The sequence below is a fragment of the Rutilus rutilus genome (genome assembly GCF_951802725.1).
Source record: "Rutilus rutilus genome assembly, chromosome: 19".
Classification (NCBI taxonomy): Eukaryota; Metazoa; Chordata; class Actinopteri; order Cypriniformes; family Leuciscidae; genus Rutilus; species Rutilus rutilus.
The window spans coordinates 3,236,719-3,258,984 of record NC_140232.1 but is presented as its reverse complement, the minus strand read 5'-3'; the positions used below and the strand labels follow the sequence as shown (position 1 = coordinate 3,258,984).

General features: G+C 45.6%; 2 protein-coding genes across 7 annotated transcripts; both read left to right on the top strand.

The window, feature by feature from the left end:
• The first annotated feature begins 5,279 nt into the window (after positions 1 to 5,279).
• LOC311278885 (uncharacterized protein) lies at positions 5,280 to 8,192 on the top strand. 6 transcript variants are annotated; one of them, XM_084390001.1, is made up of 5 exons: positions 5,332 to 5,639; positions 6,364 to 6,495; positions 6,739 to 6,876; positions 7,140 to 7,756; positions 7,935 to 8,192. In XM_084390001.1, exons 1-5 carry the CDS (start codon positions 5,555 to 5,557, stop codon positions 7,935 to 7,937), a joined length of 975 nt encoding a protein of 324 aa, XP_084246127.1. In that variant the 5' UTR covers positions 5,332 to 5,554; the 3' UTR covers positions 7,938 to 8,192. The 6 variants fall into 6 exon arrangements, with proteins under 6 accessions (XP_084246122.1, XP_084246127.1, XP_084246126.1 ...); XM_084390000.1 differs by having other exon boundaries at positions 7,140 to 7,789; XM_084389999.1 differs by having other exon boundaries at positions 7,140 to 7,822.
• Positions 8,193 to 18,558: 10,366 nt separating this feature from the next.
• LOC311278884 (uncharacterized protein) lies at positions 18,559 to 21,446 on the top strand. The gene is made up of 4 exons (XM_084389995.1): positions 18,559 to 18,918; positions 19,642 to 19,773; positions 20,017 to 20,154; positions 20,418 to 21,446. Exons 1-4 carry the CDS (start codon positions 18,834 to 18,836, stop codon positions 21,323 to 21,325), a joined length of 1,263 nt encoding a protein of 420 aa, XP_084246121.1. The 5' UTR covers positions 18,559 to 18,833; the 3' UTR covers positions 21,326 to 21,446.
• The last annotated feature ends 820 nt before the right edge of the window (positions 21,447 to 22,266 follow it).

The following is a 22,266-nucleotide window of genomic DNA, read 5'->3' as shown; positions in this document are numbered from 1 at the left end:
CTGTGTCTCAGGTCAGCTGAGAGTTTACAGGCCAGTGCAGGTGCAACAGCTACAGGTTCTCAGGCCAGTGCAGGTGCAACAGCTACAGGTTCTCATGCCAGTGCAGCAGCTGGGAAAGCAGGACCACAGACAGACAGGTGTAGGTCAGAAAACTCCAGCTCTGTGCAGGATGAGCGAGGGGAAGTCTATCACATGCTCGCTGTGTAGTCAGGAGGTGATGTGCGAGGACTTCACGCAGCACCTGTCAGACTACCACACCCAGGAGCAGTGTGAGCAGTGTGGTGCAAAGGCCTGGGGGTCTCTTGGATTGTTACAGCACATAGAGGAATGTCACCTTTTGACCTGTCCAACAGACCTCCCAGATGTTGCTGCTCCTACCACTCCCATAGCCCAAGAGACGACACTGCAACCCAGTGACCCACCCGATGTTCCTGTCCCTGTTCCTGCTCCTCCCACAGCTCATGAGACGTCACTAGCACCACCACGACACCCACTCACTCTGCAGCCTCCTGAGGTAAACTGGGTGAATTTTCTACCCAAGCAGTTCACCAGAGTCATCCAGCCAGCTGACCAGGAGTGGATCGCCCACAGGAGTGGATTCCCCTTCTTTCCCCTTGCATTCGTTCTCTCTTAGAAAAGTCAAACAGAAACCTACTCATTATGTCCCAATTGCTCGTTTGTCGAAACCACCTTAGACTGAAAAAAAAACCTCCACTCTTTCAATGTCAGTGTTCCTAGCTTTGGCAGGAGCAGCCTATCTCTCTCATCCCTTTATAAATTGTGGTCTTCATCCTTTAATGCCACAAACTTTAAGCTGGGGTGGCTGTACCTTAGCTAAAGCCCGGCTAGCTCAAATGGTAGAGCATCAGACTTTTAATCTGAGGGTCTAGGGTTCAAGTCCCTGTTCGGGCCAAGGTTTATTGCAGACCTCCCCTAATCTTAAATTAGCTTAAACCACATTGCTTAAAGTCCCTACTGTCTAAGCAAGCGGTGGTGGGGGACTTTGAGAGAACTGAGCTGAAGCTTGCCATTGACTCTGTATGTGCAGGCCCGGGGCAAGTGGTTTGCTTTCTCTGTATAGCATTTAGTACTCTGCGTTGTGCCCGCAGCATCCCCAGTCCAAATCTGGATCATGGCAGTCTTTTTGTGTAGGTGAAGACGTCGTTGAACTCCTTTTTGCCAACACAATATTTTAGCCGAGTGGACCCTCTGCTGCGGCACAACCACATTGATGGTTGGCCCCAGTGTTCTCTGCTGCTCACATCCAGAAAAGAAAATAGCATGTGACTAACTGGCAGGAGTAGTCGTGGCCGAGAGGTTAAGGAGATGGACTTGAAATCCATTGGGGTCTCCCCGTGCAGGGTTAGAACCCTGCTGACTACGTGGCTTTTTTTCACTTTGTCTGTTTTCAACAGAAATTGAGACATCCAGGTGCTTTGTACGAGCTGCTTTTTTCTCTAACACGGAAAATTGGGCAACCCACATCTCTTTTCAAGCATGACGCAAGCAGGTTTTTGTGTGGGTGAAGACGTCGTTGAACCCCTTTTTGCTGACACAATATGTTAGCTTAGTGCATCCTCTGCTGCTCACATCCACATTGATGGTTGGCCCCGGTGTCCTCTGCTGCTCACTTCCAGAAAGGGAAATAGCATTTGACTACCTATCAAGTGTAGTCGTGGCCGAGAGGTTAAGGCGATGGACTTGAAATCCATTGGGGTCTCCCCGCGCAGGTTCGAACCCTGCCGACTACGTGGCTTTTTTTCACTTTGTCTGATTGCGACAGGAGTTGTGACATCCAGGATCTTTGTACGAGCTGCTAACATGGAAACTGGGCTCTTTTCAAGCCTGAAGTGGGCGTCGTTTCAAAAGGCCCAGATCATCTGTGATTTTGGCCATTCTATTCAGGCAGTCGGAGCAATGGCTTTGGCATCCCCCGACAACTTCACGGCCTTCACGTTGGGCAGCTCAAGAGTCGCCGCATTATATTTTATGGAGAATCTTGGATATTAGTGTTTTGAAATGTTGCATTCGTTCTCTCTTAGAAAAGTCAAACAGAAACCTACTCATTATGTCCCAATTGCTCGTTTGTCGAAACCACCTTAGACTTAGCAACATGCCATGAAAAAAAACCTCCACTCTTTCAATGTCAGTGTTCCTAGCTTTGGCAGGAGCAGCCTATCTCTCTCATCCCTTTATAAATTGTGGTCTTCATCCTTTAATGCCACAAACTTTAAGTTGACAAAGCGTGAACACTTTAAGGAGAAAGTGCTGTTATATCCCTAGGGTGGCTGTACCTTAGCTAAAGCACGGCTGCTCAAATGGTAGAGCATCAGACTTTTAATCTGAGGGTCCAGGGTTCAAGTCCCTGCTCGGGCCAAGGTTTATTGCAGACCTCCCCTAATCTTAAATTAGCTTAAACCACATTGCTTAAAGTCCCTACTGTCTAAGCAAGCGGTGGTGGGGGACTTTGAGAGAACTGAGCTGAAGCTTGCCATTGACTCTGTATGTGCAGGCCCGGGGCAAGTGGTTTGCTTTCTCTGTATAGCATTTAGTACTCTGCGTTGTGCCCGCAGCATCCCCAGTCCAAATCCGGATCATGGCAGTCTTTTTGTGTAGGTGAAGACGTCGTTGAACTCCTTTTTGCCAACACAATATTTTCGCCATCCACATTGATAGTTGGCCGCGGTGTTCTCTGATGCTCAAATCCAGAAATGAAAATAGCATGTGACATGGAAGTAGTCGTGGCCGAGAGGTTAAGGCGATGGACTCGAAATCCATTGGGGTCTCCCCGCGCAGGTTCGAACCCTGCCGACTACGTGGCTCCTTGTCACTTTGTCTGTTTGCGACAGGAATTGTGACATCCAGGAGCTTTGTACTAGCTGCTTCTTTCTCTAAAACGGAAAATCTCTTTTCAAGCCTGAGGTGAGCAGGTTTTTGTGTAGGTAAAGACGTCGTTAGTTTATAAATAAATGGGGGACTTGAGAGAACTGAGCTGAAGCTTGCCGTTGACTCTTGTATGTGCAGGCCCGGGGCGAGTGGTTTGCTTTCTCTGTATAGCATTTAGTAGTCTGCGTTGTGCCCGCAGCACCCCCAGTCCAAATCCAGATCATGGCAGTCTTTTTGTGCATGTGAAGACGTCGTTGAACTCCTTTTTGCCAACACAATATTTTAGCCGAGTGGACCCTCTGCTGCGCACAACCACATTGATGGTTGGCCCCAGTGTTTTCTGCTGCTCACATCCAGAAAGGAAAATAGCATTTGACTCCCTATCAAGTGTAGTCGTGGCCGAGAGGTTAAGGTGATGGACTTGAAATCCATTGGGGTCTCCCCGCGCAGGTTCGAACCCTGCCGACTACGTGGCTTTTTTTCACTTTGTCTGATTGCGACAGGAGTTGTGACATCCAGGATCTTTGTACGAGCTGCTAACATGGAAACTGGGCTCTTTTCAAGCCTGAAGTGGGCGTCGTTTCAAAAGGCCCAGATCATCTGTGATTTTGGCCATTCTATTCAGGTTAGTCGGAGCAATGGCTTTGGCATCCCCCGACAACTTCACGACCTTCACGTTGGGCAGCTCAAGAGTCGCCGCATTATATTTTATGGAGAATCTTGGATATTAGTGTTTTGAAATGTTGCATTCATTCTCTCTTAGAAAAGTCAAACAGAAACCTACTCATTATGTCCCAATTGCTCGTTTGTCGAAACCACCTTAGACTTAGCAACATGCCATGAAAAAAAACCTTCACTCTTTCAATGTCAGTGTTCCTAGCTTTGGCAGGAACAGCCTATCTCTCTCGTCCCTTTATAAATTGTGGTCTTCATCCTTTAATGCCACAAACTTTAAGCTGACAAAGCGTGAACACTTTAAGGAGAAAGTGCTGTTATATCCCTAGGGTGGCTGTACCTTAGCTAAAGCCTGGCTAGCTCAAATGGTAGAGCATCAGACTTTTAATCTGAGGGTGCAGGGTTCAAGTCCCTGTTCGGGCCAAGGTTTACAGTTGTGCAGACCTCTCCTAATCTTAAATTAGCTTAAACCACATTGCTTAAAGTCCCTACTGTCTAAGCAAGCGGTGGTGGGGGACTTTGAGAGAACTGAGCTGAAGCTTGCCATTGACTCTGTATGTGCAGGCCCGGGGCAAGTGGAAAGATTGCTTTCTCTGTATAGCATTCAGTACTCTGCGTTGTGCCCGCAGCATCCCCAGTCCAAATCCGGATCATGGCAGTCTTTTCGTGTAGGTGAAGACGTCGTTGAACTCCTTTTTGCCAACACAATATTTTCGCCATCCACATTGATAGTTGGCCCCGGTGTTCTCTGATGCTCAAATCCAGAAATGAAAATCGCACGTTACACGGAAGTAGTCGTGGCCGAGAGGTTAAGGCGATGGACTCGAAATCCATTGGGGCCTCCCCGCGCAGATTTGAACCCTGCCGACTACTTGGCTCCCTGTCACTTTGTCTGATTGTGACATCCAGGAGCTTTGTACATGCTGCTTCTTTCTCTAAAACGGAAAATCTCTTTTCAAACCTGAGGTGAGCAGGTTTTTGTGTAGGTAAAGACGTCGTTAGTTTATAAATAAGTGTTTTGGCACACCTGTCCGAGTGGCGCTACAAATTCTTCTAAAATCCGATTTGATTTCGGGCATGTTAAATTAGCGTTCGACAAACGCGAACAAACTTTTATTCATGTACACTCACAATAACAATTAAATGTTGTGCTTTTGTAAAATAAAGAAAACAAACAGGGTGCACTTTCTGCCGTCTCGGTCTCCGTCACAGAAATGAACCAAAACTCTATAGGCTACTTGCCTCGGTCACAATAAGAAAAATGTCTATAGAAAGCTTGAGTGAACAAATATTATCTGATTATGCAATCCATATGAAACCATCCAATATTAAATTGGCTATGATATAACCATGGCTGTGTATTCCCCTATATTCACTACAGTGGCTGGAAACATTGTTTTCATTCATAATTACTTGCATGGATTCACATCGCAAATCAATCAACAATTGAAAGATTCAGATTCAAATTCTAGACATGCCCCTGTGTCTCTTGATGTTCAATGCAGATTTATGCCAGTCTCCAGTAGAGATCCATTTCCTGGAGAGTTTAGGTGTAGGAGTTTAGTCATAATTACAACTTGTAACTTGTGGTAGAACTCCGACTTGTACCACGTGATCGCTGTACCACCTGACCACTGCAGATTCATTTGTCGTTGATAGTGTTGCCATAAAAACAATCAATCATCTCCTAATTACGACATCCAACCCTAATCAAACACACCTGAACAAGCTAATCAAGGTCTTCAAGATTAGGCTATATTAGAAAGCTACAGGCAAGTGATTTTCATTAGGGTTGGAGTTACCCAGACCCCCAATTGGATCTTTAAAAACGCATTTTCAAAAAGTGTTTTAAACTCCTTTGATAGCGTTTGTTGTGGGACTCCGCTGATATTTTGATGCAGCAACAGGGGGTTTTTCTTTGTAGTTTTATTGTAGACTCACTAATTCAGTGCATCTTCCAGCAGAGCTGATTTTGAGATTGCAGGCTGAGAGGATGACAGCTCAAGTGTACTGCTCATTTAGTGCTGTTTTATTGTGTCTGTCTGCTTGTTTAAGCACAACAGATGCTGGAGTCCTAGGTGAGAAGTTCTTTTAGCTTCATTATGCAGCCAGAAGAAGTGCATAAATAAAGTGCCTTACAAAATTGGATTTCAGACACATCTGCTTACAAAAATACAGTATAGCCGTCAAGTTGAAGTTCATCTTTGTATGTTGGTTTAGTTTTAATAATAAGCAAAGTATAAATATGCAAACTGTCATATGTTTATGCATTTTTCATTGTACAAGTAAAACCCATATAATCGCTAATAGGCATTTGTTTACTGTAAAACAAGAACATTAGTGTAATATGGCTACAAAATTGTTACCGGACAGTATCAATCCTGAGTTTCAACTTTTCATCAAGAAATGCATGAGCCTACAATATAACATGGCGGGGCTAATTATAACCGATAACTCTGCATTTTACATATATAGTGGGTTTCTATATTCGTTTTGTTTTCTGTTGAGTAGCTTATTAAAATGCTTAAAAGGAAATGAGGGTGGTCATGGGGATGGCATCATTTTTGAAGATGTACACCAGTAAATTTGTATACAACATAATAACTGATGTCCATGCTTTCTACAGTGGGGTAGGTTGTAACTGCACTTTGAAACCGATTGATGCAGTTTAGAGAAAAATGGTAGATTTCTAAGCTACTTGAATTGAAGCAGATAAATGTGTGAATATTATGAAGTTTGAGACCCCTGACTTGGAAATGCTGAAGCAAACTATTACAGCACCTCTTGAATCCTCTTCTGTAGTGTCTGGTCATTGTCCGGCGATGCTGACGGTCGTGCCCTCCCGACGAGGATGCACTTCTGATAGAGACTGCTCTGGAGGACACAAATGCTGTCAATTTCCCTGTGGGGCCGCGTGTGTGCCGCCTGTTTTCAGTGAGTTTTAATTATTTATTCATGCTATACGTCTTCCAGAAAAAAACCCTGAATTTTTTCACTCAGGAATTGCTAGCGGTTTCTTTGCAATTTGTGAAACTTACAAGTAACGCATTGAACTAAATGTGAAACTATGAAGTAGATGGACTGAATTTTCCGGTAAATCCTTCTACGATTTTTCATAGTGTATGAGACCTTCAGTATTCAGTGATGTGGTTTCTCTGTCATGTGTCTCTATAACAGCAAAGGCAGGGGAGTGTCCAAGCACAAATTCTGGAGCAGGAATGTGTGCAGAGTTGTGTTACTATGACAGTGACTGTCCGAAGAATGAGAAATGCTGCAGCAATGGATGTGGACATCAGTGTATGGATCCATTTGCAGGTATTTGTTATTATATTAGTGTTTGAGTCCGCTTCCTCATTTCAGTTTCTTGTTTTATAATTAATCGTTCTCAATTTAAAAAGTATTCAGCCAATAGCACGGTTTAAAGCACAGGATGGCTTTACAAAATTAATTCATATGATTCATTAATACGATCATGATTAATAATTAGGAGTAAAAGTTGGTATTTGGTTTTTGTGATGTATCTGAGAATGAATGCCTCTAATCGGACTGACTGAAGTTGACTATCTGTATCCATCCAGTGAAGCCTGCAGCCGAACCGCCGAAGCCTCCAGGAAAGCCTGCAGCCGAACCTCCAAAGCCTCCAGGAAAGCCTGCAGCCGAACCTCCAAAGCCTCCAGGAAAGCCTGCAGCCGAACCTCCAAAGCCTCCAGTGAAGCCTGCAGCCGAACCTCCAAAACCTCCAGGGAAGCCTGCAGCCGAACCTCCAAAACCTCCAGGAAAGCCTGCAGCCGAACCTCCAAAGCCTCCAGTGAAGCCTGCAGCCGAACCTCCAAAGCCTCCAGGAAAGCCTGCAGCTGAACCTCCGAAGCCTCCAGTGAAGCCTTCCGCTGAACTACCTGAGCCGGAGCCTTCTACAGAAGAGCCGGAGCTTTCTAACGAACTCCCGGAGCCTTCTACAGAACTGCCGGAACCTTCTGCTGAACTGCCTGAGCCTTCTACCGAACCTCCGGTGCCTTCAGACGAACTGCCAGTGACGCCTGCAGCCGAACCTCCAAAGCCTCCAGTGACGCCTGCAGCCGAACCTCCAAAGCCTCCAGTGAAGCCTGCAGCCGAACCTCCAAAGCCTCCAGGAAAGCCTGCAGCCGAACCTCCAAAGCCTCCAGGAAAGCCTGCGGCCGAACCGCCCAAGCCTCCAGTGAAGCCTGCGGCCGAACCGCCCAAGCCTCCAGTGAAGCCTGCAGCCGAACCGCCCAAGCCTCCAGTGAAGCCTGCGGCCGAACCCCCGAAGCCTCCAGTGAAGCCTGCGGCCGAACCGCCCAAGCCTCCAGTGAAGCCTGCAGCCGAACCGCCCAAGCCTCCAGTGAAGCCTCCAGTGAAGCCTGCAGCCGAACCGCCCAAGCCTCCTTACCCTTATGGCTAATGTCCTGGCCATAATTAATGTGGCTATGCATGCAGTTACTGTAACTGTGCTGTTTTAACCATTGGCTGTATGGTGTGTTTTCCCTGTTTATCACCAAATAAATCTCACACTTGTAAGACCACTTTTTTTTTTTTTTTTTTTTTTTTAGTGGGGAAAACAAGGAATTCGATTTTTGTATTCCAGTGTTAGTTCGGCTGTTTTCACATAATGGCTCATTGGAATCAATGCGTGAGATCCCACCCTCCAAAGCTGCGCCTCCTTCAAAATGCTTGAACACACACAGCAGAGTCTGTAAAGTGTCACGAGATGAAAGACTGCACTAAATTGCCTCATGTCTAAAATGCATAACATGCAGTGATAATGAACGTAAACAACTTGCAGTGCTCTAGTTGTACCACCTGACTGATGCTGATTCATTTTGGCGTTGATAGTGTTGACATGGAAACGTCTAAATCCAAATGCAATGATTGGATAAACCATTCTATTTTTGATTGCTATAGAATGTGAAGTTTCAACCAGTATTGTCTATTGACCAATAGTCTTCTGCATTCTGAAGCATTTTAGTGAAATTGTGTCTTCTAGTGGTCATTTTATTTTACGAAGTTGCAACTTCAGTTGCCTGTGACCAAATGAGTTCTGAATGCCGAGTTCACACTGCACAATTTTCAAAGTAGTCGGGGCACTGTTCTTTTCACACTAAACGACTATCTGGGGTAACGTTCAGTTGCTGCTGTGTGCACGATGCACCGACGACAGGGGGTTTCACACTGCATGACTTGACAAAAGAAAGAAGAGCTGACAACTGTCTGGTCTGCAAACTGCGTTTCACATCCAAAACTAATGCGAGAAGTAGTCGTGGCCTGCTCTCGAAGTCCTAACAAGTCCAAACAACTCCTAACAGAATCCAAACAGAGTCCTAACGATGGGGCAAAAGAGCCAATCATATGCTTCAGGGGGGCAAAAGAGCCAATCATATGCGTCGAAACGGGCCCCGTGCGGACAGTGTTCTCATTGGTTGACTGACAGACTCGGAGACGACAGTTGATCCTGAGGTAACTTTATTTACCGGCGGCGAATATCTCTTGACACTAAAAGTAAGTAGAACTTACTAAAATTATGTAAATCACTGAAGTGAAATCGTAAAAGTATGTGGTGTGTTTGTAAATACTTCTGCTGTGACAAACGTTGGATGTTTTTCGGTAAGTTTGATAAGACGGTCACAAACCTTAAGGGATAATGTAACGCTGATCGCTAGCAGCTAAGTTAAGTTATGTTAATTATTTTCTTTACTGAACGTTTTTAAGTGTCTTTTGCGTGTCTGTCTTGTGATGTGAAAACCGTAAACGCCTGAGGTGTTTTTGTGTGCTTTTTTAATAATCTAGTGACGTCAGCACGAAGACCCTATTTGAAGAGTACCGTTAGACCTATGAATTAACTTTCTGAGTAAAATAAATTGTGAAATTAATTACTGTTACCAATCAACACATTTGTCATATGATAGGGTAGGCTTTATTTGATAGACATATTGCTGAAATATTGAGAAATAAAGCCTTGCTTGTGGTGATCAGTAACGTTAGTTGAGTAGTATTTCCATCTGTTACGGTTTATTTTTGTTATTTTCCATATATTGTCCCTAATATCTGCAGAAATGACAAAAACTGGGAAACCGGATGCCTACTGGGCAGGTGTGATGTCCCTGTATGCCCAGGGAAAATACACATTTACGACTGGCAAAAGGCCAGGATCCAGGCGATGGAGGGCGGTAATGCTGCGGATTGCTGATTGTCCTCTGACCCCCCTGAAAGGTCAAACTACTGTCCACAAACTAGACATATTTGGGAAAAGGATCCCCTGCAAGTGTGGATACCACGAGGTAAACGATGCCATTGAATCCTTAAACCTGTGATGTGATGAAAATATACTGGAAAATGTAATGGAAAATGTTTTCTCCTCAGTTCTACTGTTTGTTTCCAGTGTTAAACAGTGTGAGTATGTAATTATTAGTGAAAATGTACTTTAAATGTAAACCCACTTTTATTTTTCCCAGTCAGCAGAGAAGGCAGGGACAGCAGCATCCAGTGATAGTCAGCTGAGGGCTCCACAGGCCAGTGCTGCAACCCAGTTTGGGTTTTCCCAGTCAGCAGGGAAAGCAGCATCCAGTGCAGGTCAGCTGTGTCTCAGGTCAGCTGAGAGTTTACAGGCCAGTGCAGGTGCAACAGCTACAGGTTCTCAGGCCAGTGCAGGTGCAACAGCTACAGGTTCTCATGCCAGTGCAGCAGCTGGGAAAGCAGGACCACAGACAGACAGGTGTAGGTCAGAAAACTCCAGCTCTGTGCAGGATGAGCGAGGGGAAGTCTATCACATGCTCGCTGTGTAGTCAGGAGGTGATGTGCGAGGACTTCACGCAGCACCTGTCAGACTACCACACCCAGGAGCAGTGTCAGCAGTGTGGTGCAAAGGCCTGGGGGTCTCTTGGATTGTTACAGCACATAGAGGAATGTCACCTTTTGACCTGTCCAACAGACCTCCCAGATGTTGCTGCTCCTACCACTCCCATAGCCCAAGAGACGACACTGCAACCCAGTGACCCACCCGATGTTCCTGTCCCTGTTCCTGCTCCTCCCACAGCTCATGAGACGTCACTAGCACCACCACGACACCCACTCACTCTGCAGCCTCCTGAGGTAAACTGGGTGAATTTTCTACCCAAGCAGTTCACCAGAGTCATCCAGCCAGCTGACCAGGAGTGGATCGCCCACAGGAGTGGATTCCCCTTCTTTCCCCTTGCATTCGTTCTCTCTTAGAAAAGTCAAACAGAAACCTACTCATTATGTCCCAATTGCTCGTTTGTCGAAACCACCTTAGACTTAGCAACATGCCATGAAAAAAAAACCTCCACTCTTTCAATGTCAGTGTTCCTAGCTTTGGCAGGAGCAGCCTATCTCTCTCATCCCTTTATAAATTGTGGTCTTCATCCTTTAATGCCACAAACTTTAAGCTGGGGTGGCTGTACCTTAGCTAAAGCCCGGCTAGCTCAAATGGTAGAGCATCAGACTTTTAATCTGAGGGTCTAGGGTTCAAGTCCCTGTTCGGGCCAAGGTTTATTGCAGACCTCCCCTAATCTTAAATTAGCTTAAACCACATTGCTTAAAGTCCCTACTGTCTAAGCAAGCGGTGGTGGGGGACTTTGAGAGAACTGAGCTGAAGCTTGCCATTGACTCTGTATGTGCAGGCCCGGGGCAAGTGGTTTGCTTTCTCTGTATAGCATTTAGTACTCTGCGTTGTGCCCGCAGCATCCCCAGTCCAAATCTGGATCATGGCAGTCTTTTTGTGTAGGTGAAGACGTCGTTGAACTCCTTTTTGCCAACACAATATTTTAGCCGAGTGGACCCTCTGCTGCGGCACAACCACATTGATGGTTGGCCCCAGTGTTCTCTGCTGCTCACATCCAGAAAAGAAAATAGCATGTGACTAACTGGCAGGAGTAGTCGTGGCCGAGAGGTTAAGGAGATGGACTTGAAATCCATTGGGGTCTCCCCGTGCAGGGTTAGAACCCTGCTGACTACGTGGCTTTTTTTCACTTTGTCTGTTTTCAACAGAAATTGAGACATCCAGGTGCTTTGTACGAGCTGCTTTTTTCTCTAACACGGAAAATTGGGCAACCCACATCTCTTTTCAAGCATGACGCAAGCAGGTTTTTGTGTGGGTGAAGACGTCGTTGAACCCCTTTTTGCTGACACAATATGTTAGCTTAGTGCATCCTCTGCTGCTCACATCCACATTGATGGTTGGCCCCGGTGTCCTCTGCTGCTCACTTCCAGAAAGGGAAATAGCATTTGACTACCTATCAAGTGTAGTCGTGGCCGAGAGGTTAAGGCGATGGACTTGAAATCCATTGGGGTCTCCCCGCGCAGGTTCGAACCCTGCCGACTACGTGGCTTTTTTTCACTTTGTCTGATTGCGACAGGAGTTGTGACATCCAGGATCTTTGTACGAGCTGTTAACATGGAAACTGGGCTCTTTTCAAGCCTGAAGTGGGCGTCGTTTCAAAAGGCCCAGATCATCTGTGATTTTGGCCATTCTATTCAGGCAGTGGAGCAATGGCTTTGGCATCCCCCGACAACTTCACGGCCTTCACGTTGGGCAGCTCAAGAGTCGCCGCATTATATTTTATGGAGAATCTTGGATATTAGTGTTTTGAAATGTTGCATTCGTTCTCTCTTAGAAAAGTCAAACAGAAACCTACTCATTATGTCCCAATTGCTCGTTTGTCGAAACCACCTTAGACTTAGCAACATGCCATGAAAAAAAACCTCCACTCTTTCAATGTCAGTGTTCCTAGCTTTGGCAGGAGCAGCCTATCTCTCTCATCCCTTTATAAATTGTGGTCTTCATCCTTTAATGCCACAAACTTTAAGCTGACAAAGCGTGAACACTTTAAGGAGAAAGTGCTGTTATATCCCTAGGGTGGCTGTACCTTTGCTAAAGCACGGCTGCTCAAATGGTAGAGCATCAGACTTTTAATCTGAGGGTCTAGGGTTCAAGTCCCTGCTCGGGCCAAGGTTTATTGCAGACCTCCCCTAATCTTAAATTAGCTTAAACCACATTGCTTAAAGTCCCTACTGTCTAAGCAAGCGGTGGTGGGGGACTTTGAGAGAACTGAGCTGAAGCTTGCCATTGACTCTGTATGTGCAGGCCCGGGGCAAGTGGTTTGCTTTCTCTGTATAGCATTTAGTACTCTGCGTTGTGCCCGCAGCATCCCCAGTCCAAATCCGGATCATGGCAGTCTTTTTGTGTAGGTGAAGACGTCGTTGAACTCCTTTTTGCCAACACAATATTTTCGCCATCCACATTGATAGTTGGCCGCGGTGTTCTCTGATGCTCAAATCCAGAAATGAAAATAGCATGTGACATGGAAGTAGTCGTGGCCGAGAGGTTAAGGCGATGGACTCGAAATCCATTGTGGTCTCCCCGCGCAGGTTCGAACCCTGCCGACTACGTGGCTTTTTTTCACTTTGTCTGATTGCGACAGGAGTTGTGACATCCAGGATCTTTGTACGAGCTGTTAACATGGAAACTGGGCTCTTTTCAAGCCTGAAGTGGGCGTCGTTTCAAAAGGCCCAGATCATCTGTGATTTTGGCCATTCTATTCAGGCAGTGGAGCAATGGCTTTGGCATCCCCCGACAACTTCACGGCCTTCACGTTGGGCAGCTCAAGAGTCGCCGCATTATATTTTATGGAGAATCTTGGATATTAGTGTTTTGAAATGTTGCATTCGTTCTCTCTTAGAAAAGTCAAACAGAAACCTACTCATTATGTCCCAATTGCTCGTTTGTCGAAACCACCTTAGACTTAGCAACATGCCATGAAAAAAAACCTCCACTCTTTCAATGTCAGTGTTCCTAGCTTTGGCAGGAGCAGCCTATCTCTCTCATCCCTTTATAAATTGTGGTCTTCATCCTTTAATGCCACAAACTTTAAGCTGACAAAGCGTGAACACTTTAAGGAGAAAGTGCTGTTATATCCCTAGGGTGGCTGTACCTTTGCTAAAGCACGGCTGCTCAAATGGTAGAGCATCAGACTTTTAATCTGAGGGTCTAGGGTTCAAGTCCCTGCTCGGGCCAAGGTTTATTGCAGACCTCCCCTAATCTTAAATTAGCTTAAACCACATTGCTTAAAGTCCCTACTGTCTAAGCAAGCGGTGGTGGGGGACTTTGAGAGAACTGAGCTGAAGCTTGCCATTGACTCTGTATGTGCAGGCCCGGGGCAAGTGGTTTGCTTTCTCTGTATAGCATTTAGTACTCTGCGTTGTGCCCGCAGCATCCCCAGTCCAAATCCGGATCATGGCAGTCTTTTTGTGTAGGTGAAGACGTCGTTGAACTCCTTTTTGCCAACACAATATTTTCGCCATCCACATTGATAGTTGGCCGCGGTGTTCTCTGATGCTCAAATCCAGAAATGAAAATAGCATGTGACATGGAAGTAGTCGTGGCCGAGAGGTTAAGGCGATGGACTCGAAATCCATTGTGGTCTCCCCGCGCAGGTTCGAACCCTGCCGACTACGTGGCTCCTTGTCACTTTGTCTGTTTGCGACAGGAATTGTGACATCCAGGAGCTTTGTACTAGCTGCTTCTTTCTCTAAAACGGAAAATCTCTTTTCAAGCCTGAGGTGAGCAGGTTTTTGTGTAGGTAAAGACGTCGTTAGTTTATAAATAAATGGGGGACTTGAGAGAACTGAGCTGAAGCTTGCCGTTGACTCTTGTATGTGCAGGCCCGGGGCGAGTGGTTTGCTTTCTCTGTATAGCATTTAGTAGTCTGCGTTGTGCCCGCAGCACCCCCAGTCCAAATCCAGATCATGGCAGTCTTTTTGTGCATGTGAAGACGTCGTTGAACTCCTTTTTGCCAACACAATATTTTAGCCGAGTGGACCCTCTGCTGCGCACAACCACATTGATGGTTGGCCCCAGTGTTTTCTGCTGCTCACATCCAGAAAGGAAAATAGCATTTGACTCCCTATCAAGTGTAGTCGTGGCCGAGAGGTTAAGGCGATGGACTTGAAATCCATTGGGGTCTCCCTGCGCAGGTTCGAACCCTGCCGACTACGTGGCTTTTTTTCACTTTGTCTGATTGCGACAGGAGTTGTGACATCCAGGATCTTTGTACAAGCTGCTAACATGGAAACTGGGCTCTTTTCAAGCCTGAAGTGGGTGTCGTTTCAAAAGGCCCAGATCATCTGTGATTTTGGCCATTCTATTCAGGTTAGTCGGAGCAATGGCTTTGGCATCCCCCGACAACTTCACGGCCTTCACGTTGGGCAGCTCAAGAGTCACCGCATTATATTTTATGGAGAATCTTGGATATTAGTGTTTTGAAATGTTGCATTCGTTCTCTCTTAGAAAAGTCAAACAGAAACCTACTCATTATGTCCCAATTGCTCGTTTGTCGAAACCACATTAGACTTAGCAACATGCCATGAAAAAAAAACTCCACTCTTTCAATGTCAGTGTTCCTAGCTTTGGCAGGAGCAGCCTATCTCTCTCGTCCCTTTATAAATTGTGGTCTTCATCCTTTAATGCCACAAACTTTAAGCTGACAAAGCATGAACACTTTAAGGAGAAAGTGCTGTTATATCCCCAGGGTTGCTGTTCCCTGGCAAAAGCCCGGATAGCTCAGTCGGTAGAGCATCAGACTTTTAATCTGAGGGTCCAGGGTTCAAGTCCCTGTTCGGCCGAAAGTTTGTTGCAGACCTCTCCTAATCTCGTGCTGTGCTCTTCCCAGCCTTTGAGAGAGGTGGTCCTCCTCTTCAAGAAAAGACATGGTGGAGTTAGTTCCAAGCATTTGGTGTTGTTTTACCTGCTGTAATGCTTGGTTACTGTCTAAGCAAGCGGTGGTGGGGGACTTGAGAGAACTGAGCTGAAGCTTGCCGTTGACTCTTGTATGTGCAGGCCCGGGGAGAGTGGTTTGCTTTCTCTGTATAGCATTTAGTACTCTGCGTTGTGCCCGCAGCATCCCCAGTCCAAATCTGGATCATGGCAGTCTTTTTGTGTAGGTGAAGACGTCGTTGAACTCCTTTTTGCCAACACAATATTTTCGCCATCCGCATTGATAGTTGGCCCTGGTGTTCTCTGATGCTCAAATCCAGAAATGAAAATAGCATGTGACATGGAAGTAGTTGTGGCCGAGAGGTTAAGGCGATGGACTCGAAATCCATTGGGGTCTCCCCGCGCAGGTTCAAACCCTGCCGACTACGTGGCTCCTTGTCACTTTGTCTGTTTGCGACAGGAATTGTGACATCCAGGAGCTTTGTACTAGCTGCTTCTATCTCTAAAACGGAAAATCTCTTTTCAAGCCTGAGGTGAGCAGGTTTTTGTGTAGGTAAAGACGTCGTTAGTTTATAAATAAATGGGGGACTTGAGAGAACTGAGCTGAAGCTTGCCGTTGACTCTTGTATGTGCAGGCCCGGGGCGAGTGGTTTGCTTTCTCTGTATAGCATTTAGTAGTCTGCGTTGTGCCCGCAGCACCCCCAGTCCAAATCCAGATCATGGCAGTCTTTTTGTGCATGTGAAGACGTCGTTGAACTCCTTTTTGCCAACACAATATTTTAGCCGAGTGGACCCTCTGCTGCGGCACAACCACATTGATGGTTGGCCCCAGTGTTCTCTGCTGCTCACATCCAGAAAAGAAAATAGCATGTGACTAACTGGCAGGAGTAGTCGTGGCCGAGAGGTTAAGGAGATGGACTTGAAATCCATTGGGGTCTCCCCGTGCAGGGTTAGAACCCTGCTGACTACGTGGCTTTTTTTCACTTTGTCTGTTTTCGACAGAAATTGAGACATCCAGGAGCTTTGTACGAGCTGCTTTTTTCTCTAACACGGAAAATTGGGCAACCCACATCTCTTTTCAAGCATGACGCGAGCAGGTTTTTGTGTGGGTGAAGACGTCGTTGAACCCCTTTTTGCTGACACAATATGTTAGCTGAGTGCATCCTCTACTGCTCACATCCACATTGATGGTTGGCCCCGGTGTCCTCTGCTGCTCACTTCCAGAAAGGAAAATAGCATTTGACTCCCTATCAAGTGTAGTCGTGGCCGAGAGGTTAAGGCGATGGACTTGAAATCCATTGGGGTCTCCCCGCGCAGATTCGAACCCTGCCGTCTACGTGGCTTTTTTTCACTTTGTCTGATTGCGACAGGAGTTGTGACATCCAGGATCTTTGTACGAGCTGCTAACATGGAAACTGGGCTCTTTTCAAGCCTGAAGTGGGCGTCGTTTCAAAAGGCCCAGATCATCTGTGATTTTGGCCATTCTATTCAGGTTAGTCGGAGCAATGGCTTTGGCATCCCCCGACAACTTCACGACCTTCACGTTGGGCAGCTCATATATATTATATTTTATGGAGAATCTTGGATATTAGTGTTTTGAAATGTTGCATTCATTCTCTCTTAGAAAAGTCAAACAGAAACCTACTCATTATGTCCCAATTGCTCCTTTGTCGAAACCACCTTAGACTTAGCAACATGCCATGAAAAAAAAACTTCACTCTTTCAATGTCAGTGTTCCTAGCTTTGGCAGGAGCAGCCTATCTCTCTCGTCCCTTTATAAATTGTGGTCTTCATCCTTTAATGCCACAAACTTTAAGCTGACAAAGCGTGAACACTTTGAGGAGAAAGTGCTGTTATATCCCTAGGGTGGCTGTACCTTAGCTAAAGCCTGGCTAGCTCAAATGGTAGAGCATCAGACTTTTAATCTGAGGGTGCAGGGTTCAAGTCCCTGTTCGGGCCAAGGTTTACAGTTGTGCAGACCTCTCCTAATCTTAAATTAGCTTAAACCACATTGCTTAAAGTCCCTACTGTCTAAGCAAGCGGTGGTGGGGGACTTTGAGAGAACTGAGCTGAAGCTTGCCATTGACTCTGTATGTGCAGGCCCGGGGCAAGTGGAAAGATTGCTTTCTCTGTATAGCATTCATTACTCTGCGTTGTGCCCGCAGCATCCCCAGTCCAAATCCGGATCATGGCAGTCTTTTCGTGTAGGTGAAGACGTCGTTGAACTCCTTTTTGCCAACACAATATTTTCGCCATCCACATTGATAGTTGGCCCCGGTGTTCTCTGATGCTCAAATCCAGAAATGAAAATCGCACGTTACACGGAAGTAGTCGTGGCCGAGAGGTTAAGGCGATGGACTCGAAATCCATTGGGGCCTCCCCGCGCAGATTTGAACCCTGCCGACTACTTGGCTCCCTGTCACTTTGTCTGATTGTGACATCCAGGAGCTTTGTACGTGCTGCTTCTTTCTCTAAAACGGAAAATCTCTTTTCAAACCTGAGGTGAGCAGGTTTTTGTGTAGGTAAAGACGTCGTTAGTTTATAAATAAGTGTTTTGGCACACCTGTCCGAGTGGCGCTACAAATTCTTCTAAAATCCGATTTGATTTCGGGCATGTTAAATTAGCGTTCGACAAACGCGAACAAACTTTTATTCATGTACACTCACAATAACAATTAAATGTTGTGCTTTTGTAAAATAAAGAAAACAAACAGGGTGCACTTTCTGCCGTCTCGGTCTCCGTCACAGAAATGAACCAAAACTCTATAGGCTACTTGCCTCGGTCACAATAAGAAAAATGTCTATAGAAAGCTTGAGTGAACAAATATTATCTGATTATGCAATCCATATGAAACCATCCAATATTAAATTGGCTATGATATAACCATGGCTGTGTATTCCCCTATATTCACTACAGTGGCTGGAAACATTGTTTTCATTCATAATTACTTGCATGGATTCACATCGCAAATCAATCAACAATTGAAAGATTCAGATTCAAATTCTAGACATGCCCCTGTGTCTCTTGATGTTCAATGCAGATTTATGCCAGTCTCCAGTAGAGATCCATTTCCTGGAGAGTTTAGGTGTAGGAGTTTAGTCCTAATTACAACTTGTAACTTGTGGTAGAACTCCGACTTGTACCACGTGATCGCTGTACCACCTGACCACTGCAGATTCATTTGTCGTTGATAGTGTTGCCATAAAAACAATCAATCATCTCCTAATTACGACATCCAACCCTAATCAAACACACCTGAACAAGCTAATCAAGGTCTTCAAGATTAGGCTATATTAGAAAGCTACAGGCAAGTGATTTTCATTAGGGTTGGAGTTACCCAGACCCCCAATTGGATCTTTAAAAACGCATTTTCAAAAAGTGTTTTAAACTCCTTTGATAGCGTTTGTTGTGGGACTCCGCTGATATTTTGATGCAGCAACAGGGGGTTTTTCTTTGTAGTTTTATTGTAGACTCACTAATTCAGTGCATCTTCCAGCAGAGCTGATTTTGAGATTGCAGGCTGAGAGGATGACAGCTCAAGTGTACTGCTCATTTAGTGCTGTTTTATTGTGTCTGTCTGCTTGTTTAAGCACAACAGATGCTGGAGTCCTAGGTGAGAAGTTCTTTTAGCTTCATTATGCAGCCAGAAGAAGTGCATAAATAAAGTGCCTTACAAAATTGGATTTCAGACACATCTGCTTACAAAAATACAGTATAGCCGTCAAGTTGAAGTTCATCTTTGTATGTTGGTTTAGTTTTAATAATAAGCAAGTATAAATATGCAAACTGTCATATGTTTATGCATTTTTCATTGTACAAGTAAAACCCATATAATCGCTAATAGGCATTTGTTTACTGTAAAACAAGAACATTAGTGTAATATGGCTACAAAATTGTTACCGGACAGTATCAATCCTGAGTTTCAACTTTTCATCAAGAAATGCATGAGCCTACAATATAACATGGCGGGGCTAATTATAACCGATAACTCTGCATTTTACATATATAGTGGGTTTCTATATTCGTTTTGTTTTCTGTTGAGTAGCTTATTAAAATGCTTAAAAGGAAATGAGGGTGGTCATGGGGATGGCATCATTTTTGAAGATGTACACCAGTAAATTTGTATACAACATAATAACTGATGTCCATGCTTTCTACAGTGGGGTAGGTTGTAACTGCACTTTGAAACCGATTGATGCAGTTTAGAGAAAAATGGTAGATTTCTAAGCTACTTGAATTGAAGCAGATAAATGTGTGAATATTATGAAGTTTGAGACCCCTGACTTGGAAATGCTGAAGCAAACTATTACAGCACCTCTTGAATCCTCTTCTGTAGTGTCTGGTCATTGTCCGGCGATGCTGACGGTCGTGCCCTCCCGACGAGGATGCACTTCTGATAGAGACTGCTCTGGAGGACACAAATGCTGTCAATTTCCCTGTGGGGCCGCGTGTGTGCCGCCTGTTTTCAGTGAGTTTTAATTATTTATTCATGCTATACGTCTTCCAGAAAAAAACCCTGAATTTTTTCACTCAGGAATTGCTAGTAAGTTTCACAAATTGCAAAGAAACCGCAAGTAACGCATTGAACTAAATGTGAAACTATGAAGTAGATGGACTGAATTTTCCGGTAAATCCTTCTACGATTTTTCATAGTGTATGAGACCTTCAGTATTCAGTGATGTGGTTTCTCTGTCATGTGTCTCTATAACAGCAAAGGCAGGGGAGTGTCCAAGCACAAATTCTGGAGCAGGAATGTGTGCAGAGTTGTGTTACTATGACAGTGACTGTCCGAACAATGAGAAATGCTGCAGCAATGGATGTGGACATCAGTGTATGGATCCATTTGCAGGTATTTGTTATTATATTAGTGTTTGAGTCCGCTTCCTCATTTCAGTTTCTTGTTTTATAATTAATCGTTCTCAATTTAAAAAGTATTCAGCCAATAGCACGGTTTAAAGCACAGGATGGCTTTACAAAATTAATTCATATGATTCATTAATACGATCATGATTAATAATTAGGAGTAAAAGTTGGTATTTGGTTTTTGTGATGTATCTGAGAATGAATGCCTCTAATCGGACTGACTGAAGTTGACTATCTGTATCCATCCAGTGAAGCCTGCAGCCGAACCGCCGAAGCCTCCAGGAAAGCCTGCAGCCGAACCTCCAAAGCCTCCAGGAAAGCCTGCAGCCGAACCTCCAAAGCCTCCAGGAAAGCCTGCAGCCGAACCTCCAAAGCCTCCAGTGAAGCCTGCAGCCGAACCTCCAAAACCTCCAGGGAAGCCTGCAGCCGAACCTCCAAAACCTCCAGGAAAGCCTGCAGCCGAACCTCCAAAGCCTCCAGTGAAGCCTGCAGCCGAACCTCCAAAGCCTCCAGGAAAGCCTGCAGCTGAACCTCCGAAGCCTCCAGTGAAGCCTTCCGCTGAACTACCTGAGCCGGAGCCTTCTACAGAAGAGCCGGAGCTTTCTAACGAACTCCCGGAGCCTTCTACAGAACTGCCGGAACCTTCTGCTGAACTGCCTGAGCCTTCTACCGAACCTCCGGTGCCTTCAGACGAACTGCCAGTGACGCCTGCAGCCGAACCTCCAAAGCCTCCAGTGACGCCTGCAGCCGAACCTCCAAAGCCTCCAGTGAAGCCTGCAGCCGAACCTCCAAAGCCTCCAGGAAAGCCTGCAGCCGAACCTCCAAAGCCTCCAGGAAAGCCTGCGGCCGAACCGCCCAAGCCTCCAGTGAAGCCTGCGGCCGAACCGCCCAAGCCTCCAGTGAAGCCTGCAGCCGAACCGCCCAAGCCTCCAGTGAAGCCTGCAGCCGAACCGCCCAAGCCTCCAGTGAAGCCTGTGGCCGAACCGCCCAAGCCTCCAGTGAAGCCTGCGGCCGAACCGCCCAAGCCTCCAGTGAAGCCTGCAGCCGAACCGCCCAAGCCTCCAGTGAAGCCTGCAGCCGAACCGCCCAAGCCTCCAGTGAAGCCTCCAGTGAAGCCTGCAGCCGAACCGCCCAAGCCTCCTTACCCTTATGGCTAATGTCCTGGCCATAATTAATGTGGCTATGCATGCAGTTATTGTAACTGTGCTGTTTTAACCATTGGCTGTATGGTGTGTTTTCCCTGTTTATCACCAAATAAATCTCACACTTGTAAGACCACTTTTTTTTTTTTTTTTTTTTTTTAGTGGGGAAAACAAGGAATTCGATTTTTGTATTCCAGTGTTAGTTCGGCTGTTTTCACATAATGGCTCATTGGAATCAATGCGTGAGATCCCACCCTCCAAAGCTGCGCCTCCTTCAAAATGCTTGAACACACACAGCAGAGTCTGTAAAGTGTCACGAGATGAAAGACTGCACTAAATTGCCTCATGTCTAAAATGCATAACATGCAGTGATAATGAACGTAAACAACTTGCAGTGCTCTAGTTGTACCACCTGACTGATGCTGATTCATTTTGGCGTTGATAGTGTTGACATGGAAACGTCTAAATCCAAATGCAATGATTGGATAAACCATTCTATTTTTGATTGCTATAGAATGTGAAGTTTCAACCAGTATTGTCTATTGACCAATAGTCTTCTGCATTCTGAAGCATTTTAGTGAAATTGTGTCTTCTAGTGGTCATTTTATTTTACGAAGTTGCAACTTCAAGCCTATTAACAGATGATCCCTTTAGTTGCCTGTGACCAAATGAGTTCTGAATGCCGAGTTCACACTGCACAATTTTCAAAGTAGTCGGGGCACTGTTCTTTTCACACTAAACGACTATCTGGGGTAACGTTCAGTTGCTGCTGTGTGCACGATGCACCGACGACAGGGGGTTTCACACTGCATGACTTGACAAAAGAAAGAAGAGCTGACAACTGTCTGGTCTGCAAACTGCGTTTCACATCCAAAACTAATGCGAGAAGTAGTCGTGGCCTGCTCTCGAAGTCCTAACAAGTCCAAACAACTCCTAACAGAATCCAAACAGAGTCC